The sequence below is a fragment of the Petromyzon marinus genome, chromosome 53 (assembly GCF_048934315.1).
Source record: "Petromyzon marinus isolate PM22_M1 ecotype Great Lakes invasive population chromosome 53, UKy_Petmar_22M1.pri1.0, whole genome shotgun sequence".
NCBI lineage: Eukaryota > Metazoa > Chordata > Hyperoartia > Petromyzontiformes > Petromyzontidae > Petromyzon > Petromyzon marinus.
Window position 1 is genome coordinate 6,928,585 of NC_133719.1, and position 24,728 is coordinate 6,953,312.

At 48.7% G+C, this 24,728-nt stretch overlaps 1 protein-coding gene across 11 annotated transcripts in view; it reads right to left on the minus strand.

Annotated features, from left to right (window-relative positions):
• LOC116953891 (ryanodine receptor 2-like) overlaps nucleotides 1–24,728 on the minus strand; it is a 321,447-nt gene that overhangs the window by 274,400 nt on the left and 22,319 nt on the right. For 7 of the 11 annotated variants that reach the window (XM_032974194.2, XM_032974193.2, XM_032974189.2 and 4 more), the window contains exons 2-8: nucleotides 21,323–21,442; nucleotides 18,768–18,872; nucleotides 15,662–15,682; nucleotides 8,347–8,421; nucleotides 6,835–6,913; nucleotides 6,243–6,355; nucleotides 4,658–4,757 (exon numbers count right to left, since the gene is read on the minus strand). In XM_032974194.2, the coding sequence (XP_032830085.2) occupies nucleotides 4,658–4,757; nucleotides 6,243–6,355; nucleotides 6,835–6,913; nucleotides 8,347–8,421; nucleotides 15,662–15,682; nucleotides 18,768–18,872; nucleotides 21,323–21,442 (613 nt within the window). The remainder of the gene's footprint in view (nucleotides 1–4,657; nucleotides 4,758–6,242; nucleotides 6,356–6,834; nucleotides 6,914–8,346; nucleotides 8,422–15,661; nucleotides 15,683–18,767; nucleotides 18,873–21,322; nucleotides 21,443–24,728) is intronic. The other 4 variants (XM_076051967.1, XM_032974196.2, XM_076051966.1 and 1 more) reach the window with 1 other exon arrangement.

Here is a 24,728-nt window from a genome sequence, read left to right on the forward strand (position 1 = left end):
TGCTACGGCCGAGGTGTTGGTCCTACCGTGTTTAAGGTCTGCTTTATGTTCACGAATGCGGTCCGAGATATGGCGTTTGGTTTCTCCAATGTAACTACTACCACAGAGGCAACTTAGTTTGTAGACACCAGGGTATTGTATGTCCGGAATCACATCTTTTACAGACGGAACCAGATCACGGATTTTATGTAATGTGTTGAAACGGACCTGGATCTTGTGTTTATTCAAGATTTTGGAGATCTTTTTTGTGATCCCTTAAACACGGTAGGACCAACACCTCGGCCGTAGCAGATCATTGTTCTAATTCAGTAGGCTCACATGCCATTGACTTTTCCAAGACGGAGGTTCTTTGTAAGCCATCTGGCTTCCATGAGAGATTCGTTCATGAGGCTATCCACATATACAAACACAGAGACAATTTCAACCGAGAAGATGGATTCTATCTTAGCAATCATTGGAAAGATTTGATAAATCATTTCAGTTCTTGATTGATTGTTCACGCTTACAGTGCCTTTCAGACAGCTTACATAAAAACAAATTTCGTCTCCCCCCTCCTCTTTTCAAAAAATAGATGGACTAGTCCTGGCAAACTGCCATCGTTGCGCGTGACGCAAACGTTATTTTTATATATATAAATAAATATGCCGTTTTCAAAATAAATTTATGCAAACCGACACACCTGATGATGACCGTTTGAGTTATGGTCGAAACGTCGTGAGAATTTTTTATTGTTTTATATATATTTTGTTATTTTGTTGTTTCTCTTCAACGTGACTTTACCGAAAAAACTAAGAATATGAATTACTGCAGTCACGAAAGCTTTAAATCAAAATTTAATCGCCTCTACGGGGAGGGTTTTCACATAACTTTAAGATCTTTCAACAAACTCCGGGATAAGAAAGCTCAGCTGATCGAGTCTCTCACCTTCCTGAAGAGATGCCGCGACTCTGGGGTAATACCAATCGCATTTACACTCACCTCTGCTACTGTAACTTCTTCTAATGCGAAACGAATTCTTTTCAAAACTAGCTTAGCTCTTATCTCAGAAAAAATCAGACTTATACGCACAGAACTAGATCAGTTAGACAAGACACTCTACAAATCACACTTATCATTGACGGCAATAATGTCCACATCGGATTGGGAACATGTAGACAATATGACTGCCTCTTCAGCTGCTACGATGTCGACCAAATGTAAGGAAAACCTGATTTCCAAATTTAACCTCCTCTTAAACAAAAGACCGGACCCACACACCAAAAAGTTAGACGTTAATAAAGTCGTAATTAATCGCAGTAACAGTTCTATTTCCGATGGTCTGAAATCCGTTTTAGCTAAAGGTCTAAACTTTGCAGTCACACCTAAACACATACCAGTTAATGATATAATTGCCCAAGTAGACGTTGCTCTCAGGGGCCTGGGTCACATCGCTGCAGACGTAGCAAGATCTGAAATCGCTGCAACCCTCAAAAACGCTAAGATGCCAGCTAGCAACCTCAGCAAAGATGAGCGTTTTGAATTATATAAATTAAAAAAGAGGAATGATATTGTAGTTCTCTCAGCTGACAAAGGCAATGCTACTGTTATCATGGATAAAATAGAATACAACAACAAAATTAAAGAATTACTCGACGATGGTAGTTATACAAAAATAAAAAGAGATCCCACCAACAGCCTCGTCACACAAACCAACAAAATAATTTCTGATTCAACCACATTAATTGATCAATCTAAACAGTTTTCGTTGAAACCTTCTGCTGCCAGGCCACCAAGATTATACGGCTTACCAAAAATACATAAAGTTGATACACCTCTTCGTCCCATAGTCTCTACTATCAGCTCCCCCACCTACAAACTAGCTCGTTTTTTGTCTGAAATCCTGCGTCCTTTCACTGGAAAGACCACCTCTGCGGTACAAAATTCTACTCACCTGGTATCAACAATCAAGGGTATTTCCCTGTCCCCAGACGACCTGCTTGTCAGTTTTGATGTAGTTTCCTTATTCACCAAGGTTCCTGTACCTGACACCATTGCAATCATTGAAGACTTGGTTCATCAAGGACTAAACACTGAGGTACCCCCCCTGGTGAGACACTGTTTAACCAATACATACTTCACTTGGAATGGAACTTTCTACAAACAAACTGAGGGCACCCCAATGGGCTCCCCCCTTTCTCCAGTTATAGCTAACATTTTCATGGAGAAATTTGAGACTGACGCCATCCAGACTGCCACTCTGCGCCCAACCTTATGGAAGAGGTACGTGGATGACACTTTTGTCATCTGGCCACATGGCCGGCCTGCTCTAGACAAATTCTTCGACCACATCAATTCCATACACCCAGCCATCAGATTTACCATGGAAGTCGAAATAGATGGCAAGATACCTTTTTTGGATGTCCTAATTAAAAAGAGACCTGATGGTTCAATGAGCCACTCTGTCTACAGGAAAGCTACCCATACGGATGCTTATCTGAAACCGGATTCCCACCACCATCCATCACAGAAGAATTCTCTCATCAAGACTCTGTATCATAGAGCCCAATGCATATCCGACCAGGAACACATAAGCAGTGAACTCAAGCACGTACACCAAGCTCTTAGGGCTAATGGTTACTCCGACTATACAATCCGCAAAGCTATCACTCAAACCATGAAGAAGAACCCTCTTGAGGAGCCTTTCAAAACCATCACTTTACCCTACATTGCTGGGATCACAAAAAAGATCTCCAAAATCTTGAATAAACACAAGATCCAGGTCCGTTTCAACACATTACATAAAATCCGTGATCTGGTTCCGTCTGTAAAAGATGTGATTCCGGACATACAATACCCTGGTGTCTACAAACTAAGTTGCCTCTGTGGTAGTAGTTACATTGGAGAAACCAAACGCCATATCTCGGACCGCATTCGTGAACATAAAGCAGACCTTAAACACGGTAGGACCAACACCTCGGCCGTAGCAGATCATTGTTCTAATTCAGTAGGCTCACATGCCATTGACTTTTCCAAGACGGAGGTTCTTTGTAAGCCATCTGGCTTCCATGAGAGATTCGTTCATGAGGCTATCCACATATACAAACACAGAGACAATTTCAACCGAGAAGATGGATTCTATCTTAGCAATCATTGGAAAGATTTGATAAATCATTTCAGTTCTTGATTGATTGTTCACGCTTACAGTGCCTTTCAGACAGCTTACATAAAAACAAATTTCGTCTCCCCCCTCCTCTTTTCAAAAAATAGATGGACTAGTCCTGGCAAACTGCCATCGTTGCGCGTGACGCAAACGTTATTTTTATATATATAAATAAATATGCCGTTTTCAAAATAAATTTATGCAAACCGACACACCTGATGATGACCGTTTGAGTTATGGTCGAAACGTCGTGAGAATTTTTTATTGTTTTATATATATTTTGTTATTTTGTTGTTTCTCTTCAACGTGACTTTACCGAAAAAACTAAGAATATGAATATAGTATATATTTACGAGAACATCTGGCGACTGAGTAGCAGTTGATTAACAGGGCCGCTGGCTGTGCTTATGAGACTCAGAAAGTCAAAAGTGGTGCAGAAATTTTGACTTAAAACTTTCGTGACTGCAGGAATTTATATTCTTGGTTCTTTCGGTGAAGTCACACCTGATGAAGACCGCTTGTGTTGTGATCGAAACGTCGTGGGTTTTTTTGCTTGTATTATTTTCAATTTATTTTTATTTTAAAATTTATTTTACTATTTTTATTTATTTGCTATTATTATTTTTAATTTATTTTTAATTTTATTTTGTTTTTTTTTATTTTTATTTTCTATATACGTGACTTTACCGAAAGAACCAAGAATATGGTGCAGAAATGTTCGTACTTGCACCAATGCTGCCGGGAAACATCGGTTCCACAATCCCAAAGGCCAATGGACTAAAAATATTATCATACAAAAAAATGTAATGCATTTTACGTAATTAAACTATCCCTCGTCTCTCCATCGTATCCTTATTATTACACGCAACCCACCATGAACATGCCCAACGCATTTTCACAAAAAATGTTGGCGACTTATATTTGAGTAAAAAAAGTAATGGGGAAGCCCTTCCATCCAGCAGTGGATTGATCATGGCTGACAACAATGACAATGATGGAATCAAACCCAGGATCTCGGCCGCAATTGCTTAATGCCAAGTCACCTTCCACAGCGCACGATGATGTTGTTTTATAATCATCTATATTATTGTTATTCTTGGTTCTTTCGGTATAGTCACGTTGAAGGGAAACAATAAAATAATAAAATATATATAAAACAATAAAATTCTCACGACGTTTCGACTGTAACACAAACAGTCATCATCAGGTGTGAAAACCAACGGCAAGAAACATTTGCAGTTGGTTTTCACACCTGATGATGACTGTTTGTGTTACAGTCGAAACGTCGTGAGAATTTTATTTTTTATATATATTTCATTATTTTATTGTTTCCCTTCAACGTGACTTTACCGAAAGAACCAAGAATATGAATCACTGCAGTCACGAAAGCTTTAAATCAAAATATATTATTGTTATCATCATTATTGCTGTATAAATTTCAAAATATTTCATTATTTATTTTTTTACCCGCCACCCACCCCCCCACCCCTCGGCTACCGAGCCGTCTCCGGGACTCACCCTGCGCGATCTCGCTGCCGGACGACGTCGGAGCGACGTTCCAGAGCGTTTGTTGAAACGACGCATCCACGTTGAGGCCTCCCGTGGCGTAGGAGAGATGCTGCCGCGCAGAGACACGGAGCCGGTCACGCGGCGCCGGCAACGCGAGCCCCACGGCGCCCGCTACCCGTGCCGCCCACGCGGCAGAGGAAGCGTCGCCCGCATTTGCCCTCCACAGAGGCCACCAAGTGGCTGAATAAACTTTTTTTTTTTTCCCCCAGGTAAGGCCTCACTGAGCTTTATAGCTCTTTTTCAGAGGTTGACCTGGCCATCACTAATGTTAAGCCCAACGAAGTGGCTTATGATCGTGTGGACATTTAGAGCAGTCAAATTCTCTGAACCAGCGGTCCCCAACCTTTTTTGCACCAGGGACCGGTTTAGTGGAAGACAATTTTTTCACGGACCGGATGGGGGGGGGGGGGTTCATCATTGGGTCTTTCCCCCTTTTCAAAGAAGCTCTCCAGCGACGTTTGTTTTTTTTACTCATTGTGGCTACTAGGGGTGAGCTTGTGGGCTTACCAACACTGTGACTGAGACTGAGTGCGCAGTGCGGGAAAGAGGCGCGGACGGAGGTGGTAAATAAAATAATGAGCGGGCCACGCACGGACTCACCGCTCACCTCGTGCTGTGCGGCCCGGTTCCTAACAGGCCACGGACCGGTACCGGTACCGGTCCGTGGCCCGGGGGTTGGGGACCCCTGCTCTAAACCAGTGGTTCTTAAGCTGGGGTACACGCACCCCCTGGGGGTGCACGAGTTGCCATTTCTGGGGGTGCGAGACATGCCGGATTTTTTTTAAGGTCAATCATTGAAACACAAATTAAGTACGGGCACGTGATTACAACTACTTTGTTTCATCAAAACCGATGTATTTATTAACGCTACAAGAAATTATGATTGGGAACCAAAGGCGTGAAGGCTACAGTAAAAGGTGAAGAACCACTGCTCTCAACGTATGATGATCCTAAACGTATATTGATTGAATGCATATGGCGAAAAAAACCGGAGGGCCCGGATAAAAATACGAGTGACCACGGGGAGAACATGCAAACTCCAAATCAGAATCATAATATTGATTTATACTGGAACATTCTGATGAGCTATAAATCTATTTTTCACAGATGTCAAGTAGGGGCGGGTCAGAATGTTACAACAACAAACGGTACATAAACACGATAGGAGTGCAAAGTGTAGGAAAGGTAAGCAAATAAAACTAAACTATTTTATTGTACCGGGCAAAGCCCACTGAGATATTACTTTATTTTTCAGAAGAGACCTCGCCAGAAATGATGGCTCAACGAAATGTCTTCTTCACGTGGACATTTACAGCAGCCAATTCATCGAAAACAACTTAAAGGCGTGTTTCTAATCCGAGCGACGTACTCACGGGCTGATCACAACCATCTGACTGTTTGGTCGCTGACCTACGGGGTGCCCGAAATTGAGAGACAAGAGACGGGAGAGGGCCCCAGGACGGAACGCGACGGAGATGGCGAGGATGGAGGCCGTCCCCGGGCGAGAGACGCAACGAGACGCGGTCCGTCTCACCAGGTAGCGCTCCGACGACACGCTGACCAGGATGAGGTCGTCTCCCACCCGGACCTTCTCTCCCTCCGAGCGCTGCTTGGACGCCGGGTGAATTGTCCACCAGCACGACTCGCCTGCGCGGGGGGGGGGGGGGGGGGAGGGACCGCGCCGACAACCAACTCAGTCCCGATTTGCGCTGGGTCAGTGCGCGCGCAAGGACGCGTGCGTCTCTGGGTGTCCGTGGCAGGAATGGAACTGTCGATCAATGCCGAGCTCGTCAGGGAGCATAAGCCATCGTCGCACAAACTTCGGTCATCCTCGTAGCTGTAGCTGTAGCAGCGGCGGCGGCGGCGGCGGCGGGGGCTCTTGGCCGTGTGCTGTACTAGTAACGAATTGGCAAGTTCTGTCAACGTGACAAACCTCACTAATTGGCTGTGTCACGTGGTGGTGGGGTTCACGACGCATCTATATTTACGCGATCTAACCTATATTATGGTAAAGTGATTTACAAAAAATTATAGAATAGCATCTGCCCCAGCGTTAAATTCACAACAACATGAATTCCCTTCCACGAAAGCAATGGGGGGAGGGGGTGGGACACGGTGGCACGCACCTGACGCGTCTTCCTGGAGCCCGACGTCGAACGCGAGTTTGTCTGTTGACGACCTCGACGTCGAGAGGCAGCTCAAGTACTGCAGGGTCATAACACGCACGAGCACACACACACACAAAGACAAAGGTGCCCCCCCCCCCCAGTATAGCCTTAATGGACTGTCGGGGCAAGTGCCGTTAGCGAGCAGCAGCTATGAAGGCCCGAACGGCACACGAGCGGGTGGGTGGCCAGCGGCACCGCGCCCAGCCGCCTTTGTCTCTCTGGTGGCGATGTTTACAAACCGCAACAGATACTCATTTAAGGCTGAGTTGACCTAGGGGGTGGAGGCCCAGGACCGGTTCAGATAATCGTCACTGGTGTTGGCCGCGAGTGGAAACTGAAATTGGGTCACCACGTTCGTAGCGCAGCGCGCTAACCGCTACACCACCGCTCCCCATACGCACACACGCACACAAAACCACACGAATCCCCAATCCCACCATGTAGCCAGCACGGCTCAAGTGGGGATGGTGTGGCCACACCACGCGAGCTACTCAGCTGAGGCTAACTTCGACACGGGGGAGGCACAGAACACCGGTTCTGATATCACACGCCCATGTTAGCCACAGCTGGGAATTGAACTCAGGTGTGGCAGGATTCGTAGCGCAGGGCGCTACCCCCCCCCCCCCCCCCCCCCCCACAGACAACAGCAGCAGCAGCAGCAGCTGCCATTCGCCACCATGCGGCGGTGACGTCACCGCAGCGCTGGTGCCAGGCTAGGTGCACTTTGAGGCTGTCCCGTGAAGTGTGGAAGTCTCGTCGCTGGCATGAGGCCCCGGGACAGAGTCAGGTGTTACGGGGTTAACCGACTGGGATGACGGGCAGATGCACCACCCGTACCCCCCCACCGCACCAACTCGCTGTGCACACGCACAATGCAACATACGCAGAGGTGGGTCATTGGAATGCCATTGGGAGGTAGGAAGAGGAACGCGTGGATCAGGGATCGAGTGCGAATCGGAGACGTGACACCGTGCATCTGGGGAAGTAAGCGGGGCTTGGGTAGGACGTGCCACGACTGGAGATGATTGACGGCCGGTGGACGAGACTGGTGAAAGAACGGCAGTCAAAGGTGGGAAGAGTGCCCACCGCGCGACTAACGCGGGGTGGAGCGGGAGAAGGATCGTGGCATCGCAGGATTGTGAGAGATGGCAAAGTGTCCGCGGGGAGCCTTCATCCAGCAGCGGACTGATCGTGTCCAACGATTTCACGAATAAAAACCGGGCCAAATTTTTTAGCTTTTTCTAACAATGCTGGGTTATTTCTTCTCGTTCCGAATGTGAACCCAGCGATCGCCACCCCCCCCCCCCTCACCCCCCTCCAAGCCCCCCTTTGTCCCAACTTCCCATGGGGGGGGGGGGGCGATCACCCCCATCGGCCACCCCCACACCTCCTGTGCCACCCCCCCACCTCCACACACATCCACCAGTGGTGCTTCGAGAGAGACAGAGAGAGAGAGAGAGAGGGACGCACCATCCCGCTGTAGGAGTGCCGCAGGAGGATCGCGTGTCCGTACAGCAGCGTCCTGTGTCCACCTCCCTGCGCCGTCTGCGCTCGCCCCCCACACACAGAGGCACTCGTCAGTGCGGGGAGTGTGGAGGATTGTGTGGGGTGTGGGGTAGGGGGTGGGTTATGGCCGGTGAGGAACCTTCCCGACGCTCCTCCGCGTCCTGCCTCCCACGCATCCCACCCTGCGCGTCGACTCGACCGCGAGCCGACGGCGGTCGATCCCCCCTGCTGCTGGGACGCGGCGAGGAGGCGGTCACATTGCGGGTGGCGCGAGGACGTCCATCGTTGCGTCGCGTCCTCAAAATAACCGGCTGACGGTCGAGGCCGTTTAAGCCCGACAAACGTGTACACACAACCTCCTCCCCGCCCCCGCCCGCCCGCCAGACCACCACCACCACCACCGCGTTATATTCCACTGAAAGCTGAACGGTGGGCCTCGTATCCACAGCTCGATGTAATTCAATCTTGATTTTGAAGCTTTCGTGGCTGCAGGAATCCATACTCTTCGGCTCTTTGGGTAAAATAACGACGTTTACGGGCGCAGCACGAGCGTCCCTCATCAGGTGATGACCTAGGTGACTTTACCGAAAGAACCAAAAGAGTATGGGTGTAATTCGTTACTCGCGTTTTACTTTCGCGCACGTTGCGATGAAGCTTGACAGGGGGACGCCGGGACTTGCCCGCTGTCTCGCCGTTTCTGCGCACTTAGCAACAAGTCGACGTTGATTTTTAGAGCCCCAAAATATTTGTACTTCAAAAAAGTGAATTTTTCTTTTTTTTACATTTCACTCCCGTTTTATTCCCCCAAAATTTTCAGGATTCTTCCCGAACATCCCAGTTTCTGTGGGACACAGTAAAGTCTGGCCACGCTATTTTGTGGACAAGGCGAATTCCTCTCCCCACCACCACCACCACTCTGTGTGTGGAAGTCGAAGAGAGGCCCGCAGAAGGTAATTACTTCTGAGATCCCTTCGAGTGACCTCTTATCCACAGCGGTGGGGAGGGGGGGAGCTGAATAATTTTTTAATTCCAACCTCACTATTTAATATTTTTTGTTATTTGAGATTAAATTTAACCAAGTCGAAGGAACACATTAAATATTTATATATATACGCAGTCATTGGTGACCAGGCCGAGTCCATACACTCAAACTACCAAATTTGGTTTAGTCACATGCTTGGGCAGATGAAACCTGGAAACGAACCCAGGTTCTCAGCCGTACTGGCTTACTGCTGAGCCACCTTGCACAGCACGTGATCATAATCTCATTATTGGTATCTGTATTATTGTTATCATCGTCGCTGCTGTTTAACTTTTGAAGAATATTTTTATTAAGTCATTATTATATAGAATTAAAGCTTTCGTGACTGCATAAATTACTCATTGTTTTTTTCGGTAAAGTCACGTATGTAGGAATACCTCGCATTTGTTCACTCTGTCCATGCTGCTATGTTCAATCCAGAGGTTGAACACGAAATTTAACTCTTCTGAAATTCGTGGTCCGCCAGGTAAGTGTCTAACTGTGTTGTTGACCTGACTGGTTGTGCATCACATATTTTTTTCTTAGGTTTCTTGAATTCTCGTCTCTCATATTCTTGTTGTATTTACCTCCGTGATTGCTTTCTTACACCCGATGAAGATCGCTTGTGTTGCGGTCGAAACGTCGTGACTGATTTGTTTTAATATAATTTTATGGTATTCCTACATACGTGACTTTACCGAAAAAACCAATGAGTCATTATTATACATTTTTTGTTAGCATTTAATGAGCCAAGCATACGTACAGCATTTGCACAATTATACAATATAGCATTTATATATATTTAAGCTATAACACGTACACGCAAGACAGACACGAATGGCAGTCAAAAAGGCTTTTACAAAACTCCCAATTGTGTGCAAATTTAAAAGCAGCGGCTCACAATTCAAGAGACTTCGTAACGCCCTTTCATTAAAACATCACCACCGATCGTTTATTACCGGCGCCTCCGACGCACCACATCTCGAGGCATCATCCTACGGCAGTTTAAGCCCAGGGGACCTCCCCCCCCACCCCAACAGGCAGCTGTCCCTGTGCAGCACCTTGCAAACAGGTGGGCATGAGTCTGCCAGATGGGAGGGGGGGGGGCGACGTTGCGACCGTTACCCCACTTAAGCAATTTGCGAGCTCTGTGCTTCATCGAATTTGGATCGTGCTGCCGGCAGGCAACAACGACCCCCTCCGTTTAGAATAACTTCAAAGGGATCTTCAATGCCCACCGCGAAGCAGACGGCGCGTGTAGCGCTCACGGTTAATGCAGCCGCGGTGTTAACCAGGGCGGGCCGCTGGGTTAAAACCATGTGACCTCGGCAACAAGCGGGCGAACGCCCGGTCCGTCTTTTGCCGTCACAATCCACTCACGGCTTTGCTTGCACGTTTACGTGGACAAGATGAGAAGATCTAAACGTAGGGTCTGGTAGAAGAGAAAAAAATATAACTTTTTGACTGCCTCTCATGTATTCGCGTACAGCGTAAATTGGCAAATATACATTTTAGCCGCACAGTCAACTCTCGAATATCCGGAGCACAGAGGGGGTGGGGGAACAGGAGAGGCGGCCTGATGTGTCCATGTCGTGGGCATGTTGTATTTTTAGCAGCAGTGCAAGTCTTGTTGACGGCAAACTGCGGATTCGTGGTGAAGTCTTACTCGGCCAGTGCCCTGACCTATTTCCTAATTTGTATTTGATTTATTTTACCACTCAGCTGTGTTGCCCTTTTTAAGAAGCGGCCTGGCTATCACAAATGATAGCTCAACGAAATTGGTGGCTTATCGCGTGGGATTTGATTGCAGCCAAAATGCTCTGAACGCGCGTCGATACTAAATGGTGGAGGGAAAAACCGGAGGGGCCTGGATAAAACTCCACGCGACCACAGCGAGAGAGAGACGCAAACTCCAGGCGTCAGGGTCAGGATCGAACCCAAGACCTCCTGTATACCAGGCGAGGTAGTTAAAATCTTTCCACGGCCTGGCTCAGCCTCGTGGGAATCCTGAGCACGGCTCAAGTCAAGCGTACGGCTTTGAGCGGTGGCTCACGTGAGCCACCGCCCAAGCCTGAACTGAGCCGTGACTAGGAATATGGGGCATTGAGTCTGTGCAGTTCAATTGGTCGTTTCTCTTAGTCCAGTCAACTAAAACAGTCGAATATTGAAGTCCGTTTCATCGCTTAAAGAGTTTTTTTTTATTTACGCCGGGACTCTTTCAAGCTTTTGTTTTTGTTTGTTTGGGGCTTGCGCACAGATGTCCAGCGGGACGAGGGCGAGGACGTGGAATTGCGCCGGTTTCGTTTCTCGGCGCGGTCGGTTCGCTCGCCGACCGCGGCGTGCGGCCAAGCGGTCAGCCGTCACCGACCCCTCCCCCACACCGGTGCGGCGAACAACTCAAACGGCACGCACGGAGGTGCATCGCCATCGTCGGGTTTGTTGTCTACAACTCATTACTAATCATAACCATTGACTGATCACCAATCGATTATATAATTACAATATCCACCCCCCCCCCCCACTTGAATGAGTTAAATGATGACGTCACCCTGCTGCTGCTCTATTTAAGACCGGGAGCAAGTGGAGAGGGCTTTAACATTCTGGCGAATTGCCCCGACGATGCTGGATGTAATTGCCAGAGAAACGTCACAGTACTACTCAAACTGTAAATGTTGTGGATTCACTCTTCAACACACCGGTGTGGAGCTAAAGTCGTGAACTATTTTGTCTTTTGTCAACGTGACACTTTTTTTTTGCTGATTGGCCGTGTCGGGTGGTGGAGGGTTACGACACATTTATAAACAACGCGATCTAACCCAAAAACCTTCATTGTGAATAATATTGGTCGCGAAAGCCTCCCACGTGTTAAACTTTGTTGTTGTTGTTGTTGGGTTCTTCGCGAGTGCACGGTTAAAATCGAGCGGACCTGGAAGCGATAATTGCATGCCCGCGGATAATCGAGAGTCGACTGCATTTTAACGCAACGCGTACAGGGTGCACATTGGGCAAGCGTCGACATTCACGTTTCTACTGCTGTGAAAACGAAGCATGCGCCCGAGTACCACCGCCAAGTGGTTTGCTCCTGTTCCGTATATTTGCTTTAAATAAATACGTGTACATATATATAGTTACACTTATTAAATCTGTACGAAAAGTTAAATGTGAAGGATAGCTGTTCTATTTAAACGGAGGACCAGGGCCTTCAATCCAGCCACGGATTGGCAAAGGGGCTGTAAATTGTTGCAATGTGTATGTATATATACACATCATATAACTATATATATTGATGCTACAGCACGTTGGCCCGTGAGACGACACTTGCCTGTCATTAACAAAGGGTTCACAGCCGTCGGTTGATTGCTTTGTATTTGAATAAACAAGTGCAAACTTACCTTGAGCAACATTTTCTACATCGGTTTGCAATGTTTAGCGTACACAAAAAATGTTTTGCGTTAAAACAGAAGACAAAAAAACACCAAAAAAAACATGTTAGCGCGGATTCCGCAAAGTGTTGTTAGTGAGTACACGAGGGGACATTTAATGACACTGAGAGAGGGAGGGGGGGGGCGGAGGGGTCAACGTTGACACGGAAGGTCAAATACATTTTTGAGGTTTGATTAGGAGTAACGGTCAAATTAGTTACAACAAAGGTTATTAACAAGGCAGTACAACAATCACCAGTTGCATCGTCAATACCAAGGTCATTAATGAACACTGTAACCAAAGCATACCAAGGTGAAATATACTTGTTAGAAGACAAATTTGTGAACAGTTTCGGTCAGTAATACGACATCCAAAACAAACCCATTCCTATTATTATAATCATGACTTTCATCATTAAATGTCTTCTCAATTTTATTTCTTTCGTGGCCAATTTCAACAAATTCCGTGTACAGCTGACTTCCTGTCCATCAGTGACGACGCTAACTTAACGTCTTACATTAACGTCGGGAACACGTAACTTTACGTTACTTAGTAACCAATTTGACGTTACATACATAGCATGTGCATAGATGACATGACATGCGATGTGTGTGTATGTAATGACATGGGTGGCTTTTGTAAAGCATATATTAAATGAACATTGTTGAAACATTTTTTCCAAAGGGCATGAAGGCCAGATTATAAACTAAACTAAGAACTATGTTTTATTTGACCAGGTTAGGCCCACTGAGACTTGTAGCTCTTTTTCGGAAGCGACCTGGCCACAAATGAGAGCTCAACGAAGTGGCTTATCATCGTGTGGAGATGTATATCAGGCAAATGCTTTAACCGCACGTTGATTCTAAATACAGAGGGGGTAAAAAAAAAAAATGAGGACCCAGAGAAAAATCCACATGACCACCGGGAGAACATGCAAACACCAAATATACAGGTGTCAGGGTCGGGATCGAACCCACGACCTCCTGTATACCAGGTGAGGTAGTGAACAGTAGTTACAAGTTGTGGGCCAGACTTACAGTGGATGTCCTGAACTGTGTTTGTGTGTGCGTCTGGTCTCTGTTTACAGGCCCAGTGTACCTATGTGTGTGTTCATTGCATTACCACACAATGCAATGTCTCTGAACAAACGTACATTATCTGTCCTTACAGTATATTTATTATTAACATTTTGTTGATGTAATAAATCAACAAAACGCATTATTATTATTCGTGTGACGAATACATTATTGCCTATGTATTTCAATATTCGCAATTAATATTGTTTAATTATCACCGTTTGTAGTCGACGGTTATCTTCTCAAACGTTGGATTGTGCCTACGTTGGCGAGCCCTCTATTCTGCGTACATTAAGGACCCTACGCTGGAAACGCAAAATTGGCAAACGGGGGCTGAAATTAGTTTTGCCCTCCCCCCCACCCCTTCGGAAGAAGGCGTTGGACATCTGAATCCGAAATTAATTCCCCTATTTATTTTTATTTGGGATGGGGGGGGGTCAACCGAAATCCACGGCGCGAGTGCAAAGCAAACGCAGACCCAGACCACCCCCCCCCCCTCCAATTTCAGCCGCCACTAAACTTCGAGGGGAATCAAAAGGCAGGGGGCAACGGGTTTGTGATTTGGACGGAATGAATTCATTGGAAGGTGGTTTTTTTCCTGTTTGCACGATGGTGGGGGGGGGTGGCTTGGTTGGTGGGTGGGTTGGTGGGTGGGTGGATTGGTGGGTGGGGAGAGGGGGGGAGGGTGGTTGGGAAGAAATCATTTGGAGAAAGAAAGAAAATCCAAGCTGAAAGAAAAGGAAGGGGGGACAAGGTGGACGACGATGACGACAGGCGACAGAGCGAACACGGAGTGGGGTGGAAAGGGAATGTTGAGACGCGTGAGAGTTAGCCAGTCCAACACCGCCGTTAAACAGAGCAACTTTTAACATCGCCGTTAGTTGTCGTGCCCCGTCCCCGCCCTAGCCCCGAAACGCAACAAGGCCGTGCGGAAATTCTCTCGGATTCCAGCAGAGAGCAAATGGGTCGCGAGGCAAAAATGCGGAAGCCGCATTTGACCCGTTTTACTTTTATACCGGCATTGTCTGTGGGTCGTTTGAATGTCAGTTGCCCTGTTTGACTTTGGGTTTTTTTTATTTGTGTTGTTGTTGTATATATATAGTTGTAGTTGTTGGGAGGTTTTTTTTTTTGGAGATTTGGGGGGGGGGGTTGGTGGAGGAATTCTTCACCTGTGCTGGTCAGACTCAATGAGTTAAATTGACAAACGGAACTTAAAGCCGCCATGCCCGATCTCAGTGAACCGTGTAAACTCAAACCTCGAGGTCAAATTACAATGTGCGTCGCTGCAGTGGCCGCAGTCTACGCATGTTGGAAAGCGTTGACGTAATCCACGCGTACGCATGTTTTTTTTTTAAACCCCAAACATTTAACGAATGCATAGATATGGGTTGTTTTTTTTAATATATATACGTCAAGTGACAAGATGCCACGGGCAAACACTGCATGGCATTTCTATAAATTGCCTCGTTCTTACACCGAAATTCACAGCTGTTTGTTGTTACTATTTCGGGGTTTTTTTAATCTGCAGACTCATCCCACGGGGGGGGGGGAGGGGGAGGGGGGGCTTGCGTGGGTCAATGGTCGAGTCGTCGGGCATGTCAGCTTTAAATTGGTCACGGACAAAGTGAGTAGGAGTGGGAGGCAAGGAGAAGACATCAAAACGAGTGAGACAACTAAGGAGACACCGTCACACGGGAGGGAGAGATGTTTAGAGTGACGGGGAAACTTAGGGGAAAAAAACCTAAAAAAGGGAACATACCCATTTCTCCATGTCAACATTCTGTCATCGACAAATAAAACAAAAAAAAACACACACACAAGAAAACACAGAGCAAAACAAATCAGTTTCACGACAAAAAAAATGTCGATTCAGTTGCGTTTTCTTAAGTTGCATAAGGATAACTGAGCTTCATCTGTTGGCCTATGTCTAACGACCCGACCGTCATAATGCGTTTACTTTCGGTAAATGTATAATTTGTTTTCACGTTCGTAGACTCCAGTGAAAAGCATTGCAGTTGCAACGCTGGTATGCAGGTAAACATCAAATAATGTTTCGATTCCCAGACTTTGCCACTCAGCCTTCATGGGTCTCTCTCTCTCTCGCTCTCTCTTTCTTATGCAGACACTAAACTAAAATATCTGAGATACATCATCTGTGGGCCAGAGCAGAATTCAGTACCGGAAAGGGTGGCACAATATTTAACGATTCCAGTTTCTGCATTTCCACTGGTAAATATGTATTAGGTGATCGCGTATTGCACTTATAAAATAATGTTATTGTGTAATTATATTTTATTGCCGATTTAAAGATGATGGTATAACTCAAGTTTTGCCATCGCAGGTGGTCCCAATGAGGACAATATTTTATCTGGGCCCATGAACTACGAAGCTGAAATATCTACACGAGACGGTGGTTGATTCAATTCTCGAAACAAAGTTTAGTGAACAAATATATAATGGGTTTTCTTTGTTCACACAATAATTTGGGTCCGATAAATATAACCACAGGTTATAAGCTGGTTTTTGTTCGTATAATAATGATAATAAATACAATCAACGTGGCCTCCCACTCAATAAAGCAATTGGACTATTCTCACGTCATTTTTACAGCTCCAAGCCAGCGATGGAAATTTCACATTCACGATCGCACTTCCCTTATCTCTCTCCTCCACACTACCCACTCACCCTCCCTCCCTCCCTCCTTCCGCTCCAGGAGGGATTTAATTTACGTCGCGATCTTCGATTTAGACGTAGCCGAGGTGACCTTTGCAACACAAATATCCACGTTGTTGCGTTTTTGTTTTCTTTCTCTCTGGACCGTTGTCCATCTTCCTTGCGAAGTAACGATTCGACTGGACTGGGTTTGTTTGATACGATTCTCGGGGGGGACACACCACAGGTCCAGGGGTCGTTACGTTTACGGCACGAACCCATCACGGGAAATTACGTGCGCGGATCAACGACAGCTGGAACTATGGCAGCGTGGCTTCTACCTCTTAACAAGTGGGACTCAAAAGTTCACACCTTATGGACAAATAACTAAAAATAAACTCAACGCATTCATCAATAGTACCCTGGCCCTAAAAGGAATATATATTAACGTATGAAAGGCGACGGGTTCGGGCAGTAGCCCTCCTTTTTTTTTTATAACAGAGAGATGATCTCTGTGCTGGGGCAACCACTTCACCAATTCACACTGACCAGCGTGGTGAAGTACGGTCAAACGACACCCATTATTGGCACGGCTGTGGAGAGGCCCACATACAGCAGTGGATTGAGCAATAGGGGCTGTAAATTATTTGTATTCGTATTATGACCGAGGTCACTTTAAGCAGTAGTTCACGTGCAAAATTAATTTTAATGAGAATGGTGGCATCGGGCAGCATATGCGTCACGCCAACAAATAGACACCTTGTAGCTATGCGACATTTGGTGGCAGAGGGTGTTCAACAAAGACAAAGATCCTCCAGTACAGCCTTAACAGACTGTAGGGGCAAGTGCTGTTAGCGAGCACCTATGAATGCCGCCACAGCACACGAGGGGGTGGGTGGCCAGCACCACGCCCGGCCGCCTTTGTCCCCGCAGTGGCGATGTTTACACACCGCTCCGGATACTCAGCAGTGCCGGATTATCCTCGTAGCAAAAGTAGCGACATATGTAGCTACGGGCCCCGCACTTTCAAGGGCCCCGCGCTAAACGCTTTCAAGCTCTCAATTCCGGTTCAGTAATTCTGCACTTGCTCTATTACTCTAGTACTATACTGCCTTCAACTTTTACTGGGTGTTTAAGGTTAGCGATTTGTCGTATTATCTGGCTGTATAGCAAATAAAAAATATACAATTAATTGACGATGCAAGTTAAAAATGTATGTGCTTTAATATTTAAGTGTTTTTTTAGGGCCCCTTTATAACAAATTCGACAGGCCCTGCACCAGCTTAATCCGGCACTGGCACTCAGTTGAGGCCGAGTCGACCTAGGGGGAGCCCCAGGGACTGGTTCCGATAATCATCACCGGCGTTTGCCGTGAGCGGGAATCGAACTCGGGTAGCCAGGTTCGTAGCGCGGCGTGGCGCTAACCGCTGCACCACCGCTCCCCACTGTTGGACGCGCGCACACACGCGCACAGGGGGTGGCATCCACCACAGAACGCAGGGGGCCGTCTGCAGCAACGAGGGTCTCGTTTAACCCCCTGGCAGTGGTGGCGGCAGGAGTGAGAGAACCCCAAGGGAAATAAAGAGGGACCGACCCTGGATGGCTAAAGGGGGCTGCAGATTTAATGTAAAAAAAAAATAAAGAAATGAAGCAACATCAAATGTCGGCTGTAATTCAAACAAGGGGAATGGACATAACACATGAATCTGTCTTGCACCTTGTCTCTCTTCTCACTACAGCTCTGTCTACATCTTCTCACCTCAGCTCATCGATATACCTCGAGTCATCTGACGAGGATATTGCAAATTGAAAGCGTGCGGCACGATGATACGTTCTGCTTGAGGGCCTACAAATGTGCAAAACTGCAACCCCCGTGGGTTACCTGTAGCAGCGTCGTCACCCATCAGCCCCGCGTCTCACCTCCACCTGCCGTGTATCCTGCACCCGTCTCGTTCACGGTCATCCGGTGCACTCCGACGTCTTTTTTTTTTTTAAATCTCACATAAATCCAGGGCACCTTGAATCTACTTGCAAAGCTCCACGAGTTCGATTAACACCTCGCTCCGCCGACGTTCACACGTGCAGCGTCCCCTCAAGCGAAACGCCGGCTAGCCTCGGCCCTCACCACCGCCTGGCCAAAAGGGGCTTCCTCACCGAGGAGTGACCCACAAGCCGGTTGACGGCGATTGCCCAGCGCGCGGTTGGCCACTCACCCCTTCCATCTTGTCCTCGTTGCTGGCCAGCATCTCCTGCAGGGCTCGCACCGACAGAGACTGCTCCAGCACGAAGATGCAGATGGAGAGATCTGGAGGCACGTTCTGCGGGAGCACGGCGGAGATTTGAGAGCGAGCGGGAGAACACTCGCGTCACGCGAGGACGCCGATGAGACAGCCAATGTCAAAACCGCTCCCACAGTTTGCTTTGCAGTTGAACCAACGCTGCTGGTATTGTGCGCTTTTTATAAAAGGCCGTGTGGCTGATGGGATGTTTATAAACATTTCTTTTTCATGTGGAGGCACAGATACGTGAAGGAAGCGTCGTCCGCTTGTTTTTGTTACTAAGACTGGAGATGATTTTGAGATTAAAAAAAATTAGTTTTACAGTGTTTTGATCATTTATACTGCAATTATATTTGCACCTTCAACAATAATAAGTAGAGGAGAGCAAATATTGAGGGTACACAACATCCAAGATCGGCGCACACCAGCGTAACAGCAGCGGCCCCTACGTATGCTCATTGACCTCAGAGTATAAAAGCAAGAAAAACGAAAGGCAGACAAAGGGACCGGGCTTTAAGATATTTATATAATTTTAGGGGGGTTTTTTTTCGGATGTTTTCACAAAATAATTTCAGGTGCAGGTGCCAGGTAGATTATGACGTCGCAGGATCATGGAAGGAGGCCTTGATCCAGCAGTGGATTGACCACGGCTGGTTATGATGATGAATGATGATGATTCATTTACATTGCACAATGACCAAGGCGTCTTCGTGCCAACAGAAGCGGCCTCACCCAGAGCCACACGGCGATGCCACCTCTTGGCAGGAAGGTGCAGGGAAAGAAGTGGCATCGATTGCGGTGACGTCGTTTCCGGTGACGTCACGCTTTAGTATCGATCACCAAATCAAAATATTGGGATCACCCGCAATGTTATAGCCACGTCTTGATTTTCGGAGATCATGTTAGTGCCCTCAATTGGATTGAAAATATGCCCCGCGAAAAAAACTTTCAACCTATCAATTCCGGTTAAGTGATTCTGCACTCGCTCTATTACTATAGTACTATACCGCCTTCAACTTGTATGCCGTATTATCCGGCTGTATATCAAATGAAAACATACAGTTACTTTACTGTGTTAAAAACGTGTTTTATTTAGTGCCCGTTATAACATATGGCTACAGGCCCCGCACTAGCTTCATCCGGCACTGGCGCATGGCAAATATGGCCGCGCATGGCAAATATGGCCACACATGATAGGCCAACGAAGTGGCTTATCACGTGGGAAATATATAGCAGTCAAACAATTTTAATCTTAGCGTGCCTTTAATAAATGTGGAGGGGAAACCCGGAGACTCGCAAACTCCCAATTACACAGGCGTCGTGGTCAGGGTCGCGATCGAAACTCACGACCTCCTGCACACCTGGCGAGGGAGATAACATCTCGTCACCGGGGGGGATGAGGCTCTGGGCAGGTGGTGGTGGGTGGGTGGTGGTGGGTGGGTGGTGGTGGTGGTGGTGGGTGGGTGGTGGTGGTGGTGGGTGGGTGGGTGGTGGTGGTGGTGGTGGGTGGGTGGTGGTGGTGGTGGGTGGGTGGTGGTGGTGGTGGTGGGTGGGTGGTGGTGGTGGTGGTGGGTGGGTGGGTGGGTGGTGGTGGTGGGTGGGTGGTGGTGGTGGTGGTGGTGGGTGGGTGGTGGTGGTGGGTGGGTGGTGGTGGTGGGTGGTGGTGGTGGGTGGGTGGTGGTGGTGGGTGGGTGGTGGTGGTGGTGGGTGGGTGGTGGTGGTGGTGATGGTGGTGGGTGGTGGTGGTGGTGGTGGGTGGGTGGTGGTGGTGGTGGGTGGGTGGTGGTGGTGGGTGGGTGGTGGTGGTGGTGGGTGGTGGTGGTGGGTGGGTGGGTGGTGGTGGTGGGTGGTGGTGGTGGTGGTGGGTGGTGGTGGTGGTGGTGGGTGGGTGGTGGTGGTGGTGGTGGGTGGGTGGTGGTGGTGGTGGGTGGGTGGTGGTGGTGGTGGGTGGGTGGTGGTGGTGGTGGGTGGTGGTGGTGGTGGTGGGTGGGTGGTGGTGGTGGTGGGTGGGTGGTGGGTGGGTGGGTGGTGGTGGTGGTGGGTGGGTGGTGGTGGTGGTGGTGGTGGTGGGTGGGTGGTGGTGGTGGTGGGTGGGTGGTGGTGGTGGTGGTGGTGGTGGGTGGGTGGGTGGTGGTGGGGAGTGGGTGGTGGTGGTGGTGGTGGTGGTGGTGGTGGGTGGTGGTGGTGGGTGGGTGGTGGTGGTGGTGGGTGGGTGGTGGGTGGGTGGGTGGTGGTGGTGGTGGGTGGGTGGTGGTGGTGGTGGGTGGGTGGTGGTGGTGGTGGGTGGGTGGTGGTGGTGGTGGGTGGGTGGTGGTGGTGGTGGGTGGTGGTGGTGGTGGTGGGTGGGTGGGTGGTGGTGGTGGTGGGTGGGTAGTGGGTGGGTGGGTGGTGGTGGTGGTGGGTGGGTGGGTGGTGGTGGTGGTGGTGGTGGGTGGTGGTGGTGGGTGGTGGTGGGGAGTGGGTGGTGTAGCGTCTGAACGTCGACTCACCCTGGAGTTGGACGTCGACTCCAGGAAGCAGAGGCGGTTTCCGAAGCCCTCCGCCGCCAGGCATACCTTGACGGCCTCCTTGAGCTTCGAGGCCGTGCATTGCAGCACCACCTCGTCATCCTGCGGGGTTGGACGGAGGGGGGCCAGGGCGGGGAGAAACGTCGAGGGGGAAAAAAACAAAAAATCAACCAAAAAGGGGGTTGCGCTGGAAATGCATTTGAGGCGACGGTCTCCGTAACGCGGTTAACGGTGGGCAGGAAAGGCGGAAGAGGCGGGTTCGATAGATACGTCGGCTTGGTAGATCACACAAAGACAAAGATCCCCCGTGTGGCCTGTAACAGACTGCAGGGGCAAGTGCTGTTAGCGAGCAGCGCCTATGAAGGCCGGCACACGGCACACGAGGGGGTGGGTTGGCCAACACCACGCCCGGCCGCCTTTGTCTCCCCAGTGGCGATGTTTACTACACACCGCTACACCAGGTACTCTTTTGAGGCTGAGTACCTGGCGCGCACACACACGCACGCACTTAACGCACGTCGAGGGGAGCTTTTGGGGCAAGTGTCGTTGGCGAGCACCTCCGAAGGCCAGCATGGACGTGCGATTTTGGGCGGTATGATTGGGTGCCGCATGACCGGTTCAGAGACTCACTCGCCACCGATGTGTTAGCCGCGACCGGGAGTCAAACTCGGGAAGGTTGGAGTCACGAGCACAGCACACCGCTAGCCGCTCCGTCAGCCGGACATGTGAATCGACAAACGGACGCGACAGCGATTGAGCGATTCATTTATCGGTGGCATCAGAATGTTTTGCTGCCAGCTGATATCTCCTCGTTAAGTGTCCCCAGGCACTCGCAACTTCTTCCCAACCTTGCAAAATCTTTGCTCGGTGAGGAATTCGCCAAAAATATCCGTCGAGGGGCAGCTCCCCCCCCCTCCCCCTATCCTGCAAAAAGGGCCTTGAGATAACAAAAAATCACGACGTTTGGGCCACAACACAAGCGGCCTTCATCAGGTGAAGGGACGAGACTGTCTGGAGGACAGCGCTGGAGTCTCGTCCCTTCACCTGATGAAGGCCGCTTGTGTTGTGGCCGAAACGTCGTGATTTTTTGTTATTTTATTTTCACCTACGTGACTTTACCCAATAGAACCAAAGAGTATGGATCCTAGCAGTCACGAAAGCTTTAAATCTAGAAAGGGCCTTGAGACTCAGCCGAGGCTCTTGCCGGGCATGCGAGGGCTACTCCTATTATTATTATTAGCCTGCTGGGGTTGTGCTGATACGGATTTGTTGCTCGTGCTGGGAATATTTACTTTCGCCTCTCTTAGGAAGAAAAAAAAACAGCCAGCGATGTGCAGAGTTAGGGGGAATTGCTCAATCAGGAAAGTACCCGGACAAGAAATACTTGAAGAGTTGTACAATGGTACGCACAAAGACAAACAAAGATCCCCCGTGTAGCCTTAACGCAGTGTTGGAGCAAGTGCTGTTAGCGAGCACCTATGAAGCCCCGGAACGGCGCGCGATGGGGTGAGTGGCCAGCACCACGCCCGGCCGCCTTTGTCTCCCCAGTGGCGATGTTTACTCAACGCACCAGGTACTCATTTGAGGCTGAGTCGACCTAGGGGGAGGCCCAAGACCGGTGCGGATGATCGCCACTGGTGTTGGCCGTGAGCAGGAATCGAACCCGGGTCGCCGGGTTGGTTTAGCGCAGGGTAGTGATGACACCACCGCTACCCGCGGTTCACACAGTGCGATGACACGCGCGCCAGTAAATTGCCCTTAGGGGCCGTCCATAAATGACGTCACGCGATTTTGTACGATTTTTTACCCCCCCCCTCCTCGTCACGCGGCGTCACAAAAAGTCAGACCCCCACTGAAATATGACGTCACAAAGCTCTACCCCCCCCCCCCGCAAAACCATATTTCCATTTTGAAAAGAAAAACATGCTTCAAATCGCTTCAAACTATTGTCATTGTAGTGCGTATTTAATGTGGCGCTGCACTCTGATGTTGTAGGGAGTGTTGTTACAACAATTAGTGTTGTTATAACGATTCTATATTTATCTAAAGTTGCGCATTTTGATGTGACGTCACATTTCTCAAACCTCCCCCCCCCCTCGTCACACATCGTCACAAATGTCTGACCCCCCCCCCTTCCACTAGGTGCATGACGTCATTTATGGACGGTCCCTTATTGCATGATGACGTTCAAGCACGTGGACAAGGAGTCTGCCGGGTTTGTAGCGCTCAGCAGAGCGGCGGGCCTCCAAATGCCGAAGTCGCCGATTACGATTACGACCTCCTGGCGCGGCAGTCGAAACAATGGGGCAATTTTATATGTTTTTGTTGTCGAAAATGTTGTTGTCATTCCAAAAATTGCCGAACCGCGCGACGTAGGGGAGGGATTTTAGGGGGGGGGGAGGGGGGGTGCGGTGGAGGTCGAACGGTACAGAAATAAAAACCCCAGAGCGCTGTGCTCCAGAACTTCGAGGAGGGAGGAGATTGGGAGGGGGGGCTCGCTGCTGCCCCGAGCGAGTGGGGACTGCGAGTGGGGTGCGTGAACTTTTATATGGGGAGGGGAAGGTAGAGGGTGGGGGGCAAGTTTCTTAACTCAAACCGGACGTCTCTGTCCACCCAGCAGTACAAAACGGGTTTCCCGAAAGCGTAGTTGAAGTTGATCGGCAGGTCGATCGGGAAAAAAAACATATGAGTAATTCATGGAGTCACGAAAGTTTCAATTCTTTATTGATCGGCAGGTCGCATGCGGTGAGCAAAGCCGGATTATATTATCCTGGTAGCAAAAGTAGCTACGTAAGTAGTAGCTACAACACGTGTAGTAGCTACAACACGTGTAGCAGCTACAACACGTGTAGCAGCTACAACACGTGTAGCAGCTACAACACGTGTAGCAGCTACAACACGTGTAGCAGCTACAACACGTGTAGTAGCTACAACACGTGTAGTAGCTACAACATATGTAGTAGCTACATGAGTATCTACGGGCCCCACACGTTCAAGAGCACCGCGTTAAATGCTTTCAAGCTATCAATTGCGGTTCAGTGATTCTGCACTCGCTCTATTACTATAGTACTATACTGCCTTCAACTTTTACGAACGACTGGGTGTTTAAGGTTAGCGATTTGTCGTATTATCCGACTGTATCGCAAATGAAAAAATACAATTACTTTCCTATCCAAGTAAAAAAATGTGTATTTTAATATTTATGTGTTTTTTTTTTATTTAAGGCCCCTTCATAACATATGCTACAGGCCCCGCACTAGCTTCATCCGGCATTGGCGGTGGGGCCATTATCATCATAATCACGATCCATGGGGGGGGGGGGGGGGGGGATCTCGCTTGCCCTCCACACCCTTGTTGTACCGTACTACGCTCTGAAGTTCTATCGCCT